The sequence below is a fragment of the Mustela lutreola genome, chromosome 1 (genome assembly GCF_030435805.1).
Source record: "Mustela lutreola isolate mMusLut2 chromosome 1, mMusLut2.pri, whole genome shotgun sequence".
NCBI lineage: Eukaryota > Metazoa > Chordata > Mammalia > Carnivora > Mustelidae > Mustela > Mustela lutreola.
Window position 1 is genome coordinate 234,510,320 of NC_081290.1, and position 12,271 is coordinate 234,522,590.

General features: G+C 37.9%; 1 protein-coding gene across 1 annotated transcript; it reads left to right on the forward strand.

Moving 5' to 3' along the window:
- Positions 1–6,186: 6,186 nt before the first annotated feature.
- On the forward strand, positions 6,187–7,125 carry LOC131821072 (olfactory receptor 52J3). Its single transcript, XM_059156845.1, has one exon. The coding sequence runs from the start codon at positions 6,187–6,189 to the stop codon at positions 7,123–7,125; it is 939 nt and encodes a 312-aa protein (XP_059012828.1).
- Positions 7,126–12,271: the final 5,146 nt, after the last annotated feature.

Genomic DNA, 12,271 nt, shown 5'->3' on the forward strand with positions numbered 1-12,271 from the left:
AACTGAGGGTTGCTGGGGGGGGGGAGGGGGGCTTGGAGAAGGGGGGTGGGGTTATGGACATTGGGGAGGGTATGTGCTTTGGTGAGTGCTGATTCACAGACCTGTACCCCTGGGGATAAAAATATATGTTTATAAAAAATAAAAAAATTAAAAAAAAAAGATGATACTATATATTTCAAAGAGGAAAGAAAAGTCAAAAGAGGTTACCTGTAAGAAATAAGAATTACAGTGGTATCAGAATCCTTGATTTCCATATGAGGATAGAGGATAAATGCAATCATGCATATAATGTCATCTTCAACTAATATAACTGTATTATTTCACTAGGGTTGTGGCAAGAAAATGCCACAGGCTGGGTGGCTTAACAGACATGTCTTGTCTCCCAGTCCCAGAGTCTGGAAGTCCGAGAGGAAGGGGTCTGCAGTGCTGCTTCCTCCTCATAACTGTGAGAAAGTGTCTGTTCCAGACTTCAGGCCTAGATTACTTGGTACCTTCCTGATGTACAGGTTTTTTCTCACAGAACGTTTTTGTCTTTTTTTTTTTTTTTAAAGACTTTTATTTATTTACTTAACAGAGATATCCAAGAGAAGAAACAGAAGCAGGGGGAGTGAGACAGGGAGATGTAAGCTTCCCGCTGAGCAGGGAGTCTGATATGAGGCTCTATCCCAGAACCCTGGGATCATGACCTGAGCTGAAGACAGACACTTAAGGACTGAGCCACCCAGGCGCCCAAGCTTTTTTGTCTTAATAAGAGTATCAGTCAGATTGAATTAGGGGCCTGCCCTACTCTAGTATGACCTAATTTTGGCTTAAATTATTGGATAATGACCCTATTCCCAAATAAGGTCACATTCTAAGGTACTGGGTATTAGCACTTCAACACATAAATTTATGGCAGGGAGGGACACAGTTTAACCAGTAATGACTAAACCAACAATATCAATCATAGTTGAGAGCAAAGAAATATTTCAGGCATACAGAGATGTTAAAATTCTACCTCCTCTTCATTATGACTTTGAAATTTAATATAAAAATGTGTTCCAGAAAAAGGGGATATGAAAATGAAAAAAAAAAGGGGGATTCCAAACAGGAGAATAGGATAAGCATTTATATGGAAGCTCTGGGCACATGAAAAAGAACCAATTCAGACTGGAGCAACAGAATTGAGGCCACTGTGAAGGAGGTCTTTCGAGAAAAAAAAAAAAATCTGTATCTGTTGAGATAGTTTACATTTTAAGTTTCTGAAAAGATAATCCCAACTGTCTTTGTCATTAAAAAGAATTTATTGTTTTTTTACAACAGTAAAGATTCTGGTCTGATTTTATATAACAGTTATTTGAAGAAATAAACTGTGTCAGTGGGGACCAAGTTTGTTTTAAAATTTGCTGTTGAGAATCTGTGTCTCATCTTGATCCTAAAATTAGCTGCCTTTATGGATCCTCGATATCTCTTAGCATCTCTCAAGATTTGATGTGTCCTTCCTCACATTCAAAGAAGGAAGAAATGTACCATAAAGTAAATGTCTTAAAATTGATTTTGATTATGTGTAAAGACCTTATTGGATCCAAGAGAATATTTCATTGTATATGTACAGGCAAACAAAAGCTATAAATTTTCAGGAAATAGCTTGAATGTTTGTAGAGAATGATGGAGAAGATTGGCATGGTCAAATGAAAGAAAGATATTACTTCTCATGCTTTGTAGTCAGTGTTTTATTTCATAAGCCTAAGTGCTATTTTAGGAAGTTCCCAGAAACTTCAGTTGAGTGATAAAGGGATATAATTTTTTTAATCCAAAAAGATCACATTCTAATAAAATCTACATGATATATGCAAGATTGATTCTAACATTTGAAAAGAAAAATTTTTTAAAGATTTTATTTATTTATTTGAGAAAGAGAAAAAAAGCCTGAGCCAGTTGGGGGGAGGGGCAGAGAGGGAGGGAGAAGAAGACTTCAGGCTCAGCAGGGAACCTGATTTCTTGATCCCAGGACCCTGGGATCAGGACCTCAGCCTAAGGCAGATGCTTAACAGACTGAGCCACCCAGGTGCTCCTGAAAAGAAAATATTTAATGTTATTAGAAATTTCAGAAGAAAAATGGCTACAGAGTTGGTAGTGATTGGTGATTCCTAAATTTGCTCTGCCTGAATAATATTTATGCAGCTGTTCTTGTGAGCTGAAATTTAGAAGAAGAAGAAGAAGAAGAAGAAGAAGAAGAAGAAAAAGAAAAAGAAGTTATGATTGACCACATACTATGTATATGGCACTAATCTAAATGCCTCAGAGAGATTAAATTTGTATTAAATGTACCCAGTGAGAAAGACATTATTTTGATCCCCATTTTATAGTTAAGGAAACTGAGGCACAGAAATGATACATAAGTCATCTAAAGTCATGCAGCTAATGTGGCAGAGCCAGAACTTGAACCAGCACTCTGGTCCCAGGATTGAAATTTTGACACTAATCAATAGGACTTCTGAAATTTGTGCAGGTGAAATCGTGTTGTGATAGGGAATTCATGCCTAGAAAATAGTGTGGAAAAATGATCATGGATCTCTGTCCTTAGTGCTACTTGGGGAAACTCAAAGCAGCTTTATGAGAGGAGGTTGGAAAAAACTTAGTGAAAAGAAATAGTAAAATGAAAAAAAAAAAAAGACTTCTATACTAGTTCCAATATTTGAATTTAAATTACCTAGTTCCAAAAAAAAAACCTAGTTCTATTAAAAAATAAACTAAAAAATGGACAAATAAATAAATAAGCCATTTTCTTCTCTATGTAGGTCAGTAAGCCCTTGAATTGGACCACAGAGCCACATTCACACGGAGAGACAGTCTGTTTTCACATGTGTCAAGTATAGATGACAAAAACCATGTGCTTTATCCCTACTTTTCAACTTTTGCTTCCATATTCTTCAGTTTGCTTTTATGTTCCTTGAGACTTTTGGTCTGGGGAATAGAATCTGGAGGACTGTGCGCAGTCTCCAAGGACTCAATCCCAGAGCTTCACATAAAGCTAGGATTAAAATGGGATGTTTTCTTAGAAATATCCCTTAGGTGCTAGGAGCCTAACTTAAAGACACTCCCCATGAAGTCCTCAGAGAGAGGTATAAGGGCCTCCCTGCTCTATGCTGTGGGGAAGTCTCGATTCCTATGGAAGGAAAATGTGACTCAGCGGCTGGTGTCTGGTGAACAGGTGTGGTGGGAAATGCAGAGATCCGTGGGCAGAGCAGCCTGAGAGCTGGACCAAGCAGCCAACTGAAACAGGCAGGAAAAAAACCAAAATTGTATCTTTAAATGGGGATGAGATTATCTTTAAATGGGGATTATATTATGTTTAAAAGTCTCTGGAAGATGCAATGCCCTTAATATCATCCTGTCAGTTGCATTAGATGAAATCAATTTCCATGTCAGTAGGAAGGGATGAGGCCAGTGGAGAGCTGCTGTCGTGAGTGGGCTCCTAGTGTTGTTCCATATTAAACAACAGGGACTCTCCAACTTGGCTTTGGCCATCACCCTTCTAGGCACTGGTTTTTTACTTGGCCAGGGTGTTGAAGTTTTTACAGACAAAGACAAGTCTGTGCACTTTGAAGCACTGTTCTTTCTTCATTGGACTGAACTCAGAAATAATTGTTTGTTTGTTTGTTTGTTTTTACCTTGATATGTTTTCTACATTGAATAAATATAAAAATGATAAAGTGAAGCTATTACAAGGACAAAAATGAATATCTGTTTTTTTAAAAAATATTTATTTATTAAGAGTGAGAGAGGGGTGCCTGGGTGGCTCAGTGGGTTGGGCCGCTGCCTTCAGCTCAGGTCATGATCTCAGGGTCCTGGGATCGAGTCCCGCATCAGGCTCTCTGCTCAGCACGGAGCCTGCTTCCCTCTCTCTCTCTCTCTCTGCCTGCCTCTCTGCCTACTTCTGATCTCTCTCTGTCAAATAAATAAATAAAATCTTAAAAAAAAAAAAAAAGAGTGAGAGAGCATGTGTCTGCGGGGGAGGGGCACTGGCAGAGGGAGAGAGAGAACTTCAAGCAGACTCATGCTGAGCTTGGAGCCCAATGAGGGATTCAATCTCTTGATGCTGAGGTCATGGCCTGAGCTGAAATCAAGAGTCGGACACCATGCAGGTGCTTCTATCTCAGCTTTATTTTTTATTACAACTGCTGAACCATACATTCCAGGACAAGTTCCTTTACCTCATTCTGAGCAGTTTGATGCATTCTGTAGTATTTTGAAGGCATTACTTAAGTGTCTTTAACTGTACTGTGGGCAGAACAGCCTTAGATCTGTACCAAGTGGCCAACTGCACCAGGCAGGAAAAAACCAAAATTGTATCTTTAAATGGGGATGAGATTATCTTTAAATGGGGATGAAATTATCTTTAAATGGGGATTATATTATGTTTAAAAGTCTCTGGAAGATACAATGCCCTTAATATCATCTTGTCAGTTGTATTAGATGAAATCAATTTCCATGTCAGTAGGAAGGAATAAGGCCAGTGGAGAGCTGCTGTTGTGAGTGGGCTCCTAGTTTTGCTCCATATTAAACAACAGGGACTCTCCAGCTTGACCTTGGGCATCACCCTTCTAGGCAATAGTTTCTTACTTGACCAGGTGTTTATGATTTTACAGAGAAAGAAGAGTTTGTGCACTTTGAAGCACTGTTCTTTCTTCATTGGACTGAACTCACAAGTGAAGGTTTATTTTTTTTTACCTTGATATGTTTTCTATATTGAAAAAATAAAAACAATAAAGTAAAAGTATAACAAAGACAAAAATGAATATCTCTGCTTTTTAATAATTTTATTTATTTATTGAGTGTGAGAGGGCATGTGTGAACAGGAGAGGGGCAGAAGCAGAAGGAGAGAGAGAGACCTCAAGTCGACTCCATGCTGAACGTGGAGCCCGCTGCACGACTCATTCTCTTGATGCTGAGGTCATGACATGAGCTGAAATCAGCTTCACCAAGCCACCCAGGTGCTCCTATCTCTGCTTTATTTTTTATTACAACTGCTGAACCATACATTCCAGGGCAAGTTCCTTTACCTCATTCTGAGTGATTTGATGCATTCTGTAATATTTTGAAGGCATTACTTAAGTGTCTTTCTCCATACCCTTTAGATCATTGCAGAACTAGATTCTTCTCTATTAAGACATGATTGTCCCAGAAAACTGCAGAAAATATCTTTTTTAGTACAAAAATCATTTGAGGCTTTTTACCCAACTCACCTCTCTTCCCGGGGTCTTGGACTGGTAAGGGAAGTGTTGGCTCCGAGTGTTGGCTCCGTAGCAGTGGTAAAATGAACACCGATAAGATAACAGGTGCTCTGAGAGTACTGGTTATGTTGTGAGAGTGAACAGGTGTGATATGGCATTAGAAAACCCTCCTTTTCCTTTTCCCACCTGATACTCGATGCTGCCTGTAAATCATAATAGTTCCTGTTTCTACTCCAGGCCAGGCATCCCAAGGGGTCGCCCTTATTTTCTGATTTGGTTTGTATGAGAGGTTGCTGGGCCAAGGTCAGAGTTTTTACAGATCAGTCAGAAGAATTCAGATTTTAATTGTGTGAATACCTAGACTCCTGGATCTAGAGTTTGTTTTCTTTACGAATTTTTAAAGGTATTTTCTTTCTTTCTTCTTTTTTTTTCTTTCTTTCTTTCTTTCTTTTGCTTCTCTTTCTTTCTCTCTCTCTCTCTTTCTTTCTTTCTTTCATGTCTCTGTCTTTTTCTGCTTAAAGGCATTTTTGACTGCCTCTGTAGTATAATAACTTGACCTCATCTGTAGTCTTGGTGTTGCCAATGTCACTCATCAGAGTGATATTTCCCAGAGTGGAATCACATCCTATCTCCTTCAAAGTGAATGATAAGCTCTAATTATTAGAAATCTTCACTGAGCTTGCTGCAAGCCTCCATATTTGGGATTAGAACTCAATCCGCAGGCAGGGTGGAAACTCTGAATATGACCTCAACCTGCCTTATCAAATGGCTGTAAGGTATCTCATATATGTCCTTCATTGGCACACTTACTGTGCATTAAGCTTGACATCAACTCTATCCTGAAACACTGAGCCAGCAAGTGACATGACATCCCCTTCAGACTTTGATCTCTCTTCTGATCTCTTCAACTTAATCTCTCTCATTTTTACCCTAGATGAGGAAAGTTTCACCTCCTTTGACCAGTGACAGCATGACATACCAGAACAGGAGTATTTTTCACCCAACCACATTCTTCCTCATTGGAATCCCGGGTCTGGAAGGGGCCCATGCCTGGATCTCCCTGCCTTTCTGCTCAGTTTACCTTGTGGCTTTACTGGGCAATGCCACAATTTTGCTGGTCATCAAGACAGAGCAGAGCCTTCAGAGGGAGCCCATGTTCTACTTCCTGGCCCTCCTTTCAACTATCGATTTGGCCCTTTCCACAACCTCTGTGCCCCGCATGCTGGGTATCTTCTGGTTTGATGCTCATGAGATTAACTTTGGGGCTTGTGTGGCCCAGATGTTTTTGATCCATACTTTTACTGGCATAGAAGCTGAGATCTTGCTGGCCATGGCCTTTGACCGCTATGTGGCCATCTGTGCTCCACTCCACTATACGACCATCTTGACATCCCGGGTGCTTGTGGGCATCAGCATGTGTATTGTGGTTCGTCCAGTTGTGCTTACTCTTCCCATGGTGTATCTCATTTACCGCCTGCCCTACTGTCAAGCTCGTGTAATAGCTCATTCCTACTGTGAGCACATGGGCATCGCAAAACTGTCCTGTGGAAACATCCGTATCAATGCCATCTATGGGCTCTTCGTGGTTTCCTTCTTTGTCTTGAACCTGGTCCTTATTTGCATCTCCTATGTCTACATTCTGCGAGCTGTCTTCCGCCTCCCATCACAGGATGCTCGGCTAAAAGCGCTCAGCACATGTGGCTCTCATGTTGGGGTCATCTGTGTTTTCTATATCCCCTCAGTGTTCTCCTTCCTCACTCACCGATTTGGACACAACATACCACGCTACATTCACATTCTTGTTGCCAACCTCTATTTGGTTATCCCACCTTCACTCAACCCCATCATTTATGGTGTAAGGACCAAACAGATTCGAGAGCGAGTACTCCATGTCTTTATCAAAAAATAAGACTCATGACATGTTCTTTCACTAAGGATTTTGATGCATCTAGAAAAACATGTGTGTTCTTGCTTTAACAAACATCTCCTAGTTCTAATATGTTGCTTCCAGGTTGAGATACACTTTGATTTATTCCTAGCTACTGACTAATGGATTCTAAGACTTGTGGAAATGTCACTGGAGCTCAAGTTCAAAGGCTAATGGAGTGTCTGGATGGAGCTGTGTGGCCTCTGTCCACATGTCTTCATGCCAAGTCCTTCATAGGAGAAAGATTCTCTTTTTCTGGGTAAAGAACATTTTATACTGTTATTTATTTATTTATTTGCATTCTGTAATTAGAGAAATGTGGCACTGGAAATTTGACCCTGTATCCTACTTCATGTGTTGTTTGGTTTGTCCATTCATTCATTCATTCACTTTATTATTCCTTTCATTTACATTCATTTTGTGTTTGTTATATGTCTTGGATAATTCTAATTGCTAGGGATATATCCATGAACCAAACTAACACAAAATGTCCGGCTTGTGGAGTTTGAATTGTGTTATGTTCTTTAAAAAGAGCAAACTTCATAGGTTCAAAAAAAAATTTTCCAATCTGTGGCTTGAAGTGGAATGATCTGCCAAACATGTAAGATTCAGAAGAATGATAGCCAAAATAAACATGCAATTTTGAAAGTATTTCTTTTTTGTTAGTTTTTAGGTTTATTTAGTTATTTGAGAGAGAGAGAGAGAGAGAGTGGGGAGGAAGGGCAGAGGGAGAGAGAGAGAATCACAGATTTCCCACACTGTGCACAGAGCCCGATACAGGACTCAACCTCAGGAGCCTAAGATCATGACCTCTGATGAAATCAAGCATTGACACTTAACCAACTGAGCCAACTAAGTGCCCCTCGAAACTATTTCTTACATATCAACAGTACCACATCACTGACTGTCTCCCTCTAGTTAGGCCCATAAATACAAGTGTAGTTTTATAATTCAATCATGTATTGTATTTTCTCTATTTATGTGATGCATGCTGGCCTTTGCCTATCATTTTATTCACTTTTTTCCTCTCAATCTGCATTTGACCATGAAATACTCCCTTCCAAAATGAAAGGGCTCTCATTCTAGGTCCATGATCTATCTCTCATTCCCCCACTGACTTTGATGTATAAGTTTTCAAACCAATCTATGAATAGTCACCTTTCTTTGATCCTACTGATGGCTTTCAGTTAATTCAATAGTAATATTTCCCAAAGACCAAGCAATGACCTGTTGCATCATCAAACTTGGCATATTGCTTTACATTAATTTTTTTCTTTTTCAGATTATTTATGAAAAAAAACTAAAGTAAATGTATAATGCAGACCTTTGTTCCTACAACTTATGAATTAACGACCTTCAAACATTGAACTCATCTCAAATGTGTTGCAATAAAAATATACACAGAATAAAGGTGGAAATTACTTTCAACACTGCTCCAATACAAATTTTGTGCTATTTTTCCAGAGGCAAAATGTATCATTTGTTTATCTGACACACAGTACAGAAATTTTAAATTTTATAACCATTGCAGTTTTTTTTTTTTTAGAGATTTTTATTTATTTATTTGACAGACAGAGAGATCACAAGTAGGCAGAGAGGCAGGCAGAGAAAGAGAGAGACTGCAGGAAGCAGGCTGCCTGCTGAACAGAGAGCCTGATATGGGGCTTGATCCCAGGACCCTGAGATCAGGACCTGAGCCAAAGGCAGAAGTTTAACCCAGTCACCCCAGTCACAATGTTTTAATTAGGTCATTTGTTATTTATTTATATGGCTTAAAATATTTCATGTTTTATTTTTAACATTTGGTTTTATTTATGCAGTCATCTCTTAATTAATAGATATTCACATTATTATTATTTTTTAATTAGAAAGTATCCTGCATTTCCTTGCATTTATTTCTTGGTGAATTTTAAGAAGTTTATGCATGTTTTTATAATTTGCAGTAAAATTATTGAGTAGCAGAATTGCCAATAAGAATATATTTCTGATTTCTTCATCATTGTTTTTGATCACTTCTTAAAAATTTCACATGTATTGCATGGAGCGCTGGGTGAGGTGCATACACAAGAAATTTTGAAACACACAAAAAAATAAAATTTTTTTAAAAATTCATATTATTCAATACTTTCCTTTTTTCTAACTTTCTTGCTTCCTTAATTTAACTTTGTTCCCTAGTATTAGTCAAATATTAGTTTTCTAATTATAGTAATTTGTAGCTACCCTACTCTGAACAAAACAAAAATTCTAGCCCTCTTGCTTTGTCCTGTTCTTGTACAACTGTATCTCTCATTTTGGAATTACCTGGAACTGTGATTCTAGGCTTAAAAAACCTTCTTAAATGGCCATTTTATTTGATCATATATATTTTTAATTATTCCTTTCTGCAATAAATCTTTACGAATATTTTCTTGCTCTGAGATTCACAGTGTTTGTGAAGAATATCTATTTTTCCCACTTCCACAACCCCACCTCGTTGGTGTTATTTAATTGCATTTTCATGGCTAAATATGTTTTCATCTGCTCTCATATTTGAAAAATAAATTAAAAATTAACAGAATTTTGGAACCAAGTTCTATTCCACAACCTTTCTGAATCCATTGTTCAAGTTTTTGTTTTCTTGCCACTAAAGTTGTCAGTGGAAAATAAGCCGGTTATTTTTCTACTTTTTTGAAAGATTTTTTCTTTTTCTTTTTCTTTTTTTTTTTTGGTATCATCTTTACTTCAGTGTTCTGAAATTTCATTATGAGACTAGATTTAAAAATTTTTTTAAAAAGGCATGTTCAGTATTCAATCAGCCCTTCTTTTCTTACATGATATATACCAGATATCTATTACTTCCAGATATTTCTCTATTACTTTTCAAACTTTATTTCTTTAACTAGTTCCTTCCCCACTTACCACCATATTCTTTTGTAAATATGTAAAAATAAGGTTGGGACACCTTATCTTTATTCCATGTATTTTAACTTTTCTTTCCTTCCATTATTTATTTCTTTTACTATAATCCTAAAAATATATCTGTCTATTCTTAAAACCCCCAATTTTTTAAAAAGATTTTATTTATTTATTTGACAGACAAGAGATCACAAGTAGGCAGAGAGGCAGGCAGAGAGACAGAGAAGCAGGCTCCCTGCCGAGCAGAGAGCCCGATGTGGGGCTGGATCCCAGGACCCTGGGATCATGACCTGAGCCGAAGGCAGAGGCTTTAACCCACTGAGCCACCCAGGTGCCCCAAACCCCCAATTTTTATTTTCAGAAGTTTCCATCCTATTCTTTAGTCCCCTAATGTAATTATTTCAACATTTAAATTTTCTATGTTTGATCCTTTTCTTAAAATTCAAATTCAATTATCCAACGCATAGCACATCATTAGTTTCAGGTGTAGTGTTCAACCATTCATCAGTTGCATATAACACCCAAGCTCATCACATCCTGTGCCCTCCTTAGTGCCCATCTCCCAGTTACCTCATTCCCCCATCCACCTCCCCTTCAGCAACCTTTAATTTGTTTCCCATAGTTCAGAGTCTCTCGTGGCTTGTCTCCCTCTCTGAAGACTTCCCATTCAGTTTTCTCTCCCTACCCTTACAGTCCTGTACACTGTTTGTTATACTCCATATATGAGATCCTTTTAATAAAAAAAATCCCTTTCTTCATGATGGCAATTCTCTCTCTCCTGTCTTTAAGGCTGCTAACTACATGTATTTTAAAACTCTGAAGGGTTTACTTTTAGTTCGATTTTATACAGTTTCTTATTATATTGTTAGTTCTTTTTTTATTTTGTTAATAATCTTTGGACATTTGGTTACTATTTACTGTGAGTTTTTCTTTGCCATTGTGATTTCTTGGTAGGCTCTTCAAACACCCCTGCTAAGCAATGTTTTCAGGTCGGGTTTCTTAGAAAGCACATTCTGAGATGGAGATTTGCCTGGAGGCAGAATAATGTCCCTTTAAAGAGGTCCTCATCTTAATATTCAGAATTTGTGAATATGTTCAGTTTCATGGCAAAGAAGAACTAAATTTGCATAGAGGATTAAGGTTGATCATGATAGGGAGAGTGTCTTGGACTATTGAAGCAGAGCCAATATAGTCATGAGTCCTTGGAAGTGGAAGATAATAGAAACAGAAAACAGAGCCAGAGAAAGATGTGATGACTCAATTGTGTAATTATTTACACATTCATTTTTTTTTACAAGTTTTTATGTAAATTCCAGTGGACACACAGTGTGATATCAGCTTCAGGAGTGGGAATCAGTGATTCAACACTTCCATACATCACCCGTGTTCATCACAAGTGCCCTACCTAACCCCAATCACCCATTTAATTCATCCCTCCCCAACTCTGCTCCAGCAGCCCTCAGTTTGTTTTCTATAGTTAATAGTCTGCTTTATGGTTCACCTATTTCTTTTTTTCCCCTGCTATGTTCATCTGTTATGTTGTTTAAATTCCACAAATGAGTGAAATCATATGATGTTTTTCTTTTTCAGACTGACATATTTTGCTTAGCATCCTACACTCTAGCTTCATCCAGGTCATTGTGAATGGCAAAAAAAAAAATCTCATTCTTTTTGATGGCTGAGTAATATTCCATTGCATACATATACCACTATTCCTTTATCCATTTATCAGCTGATGGGCATTTGGGTTCTTTCCATGACTTGGCTATGGTTGATAAAATTGCTATGAACATTGGGGTGCCTTTACATGTTTGAAGCAAAGTCAGAGCAATATCATATGTGTAGGACTTAAAACTTCATTCCTGGCTCTGAAAATGGAGAAGAGAGCCATGAGTTAAGGAATGTAGGTAGCCTATAGAAGCTGGAAAAAGGTAAAACAAACAAACAAACAAACAAAAAACGTTCTCCTCTAGTGTCTCCAGAAACAGATGCAGACCTTCTGAAAACTCGATTTTAGCTCAGTGAGATATGCATCAGCTTTCTAACAAACTGAACTGCAAGATAATAAATTTACATTGATTTAAGGCACTATATTCCTGGTAATTTATCACAGTGGCATTAGAAAACTAATAATGACTTTGCTCCCAAGATCAGCACTAGGGAGAGGTGAATGAAGAAAGAGGGAGAAAATGATTTGTAATGAAATATGAACAAAAGTGTCAGCCAGAAGTTT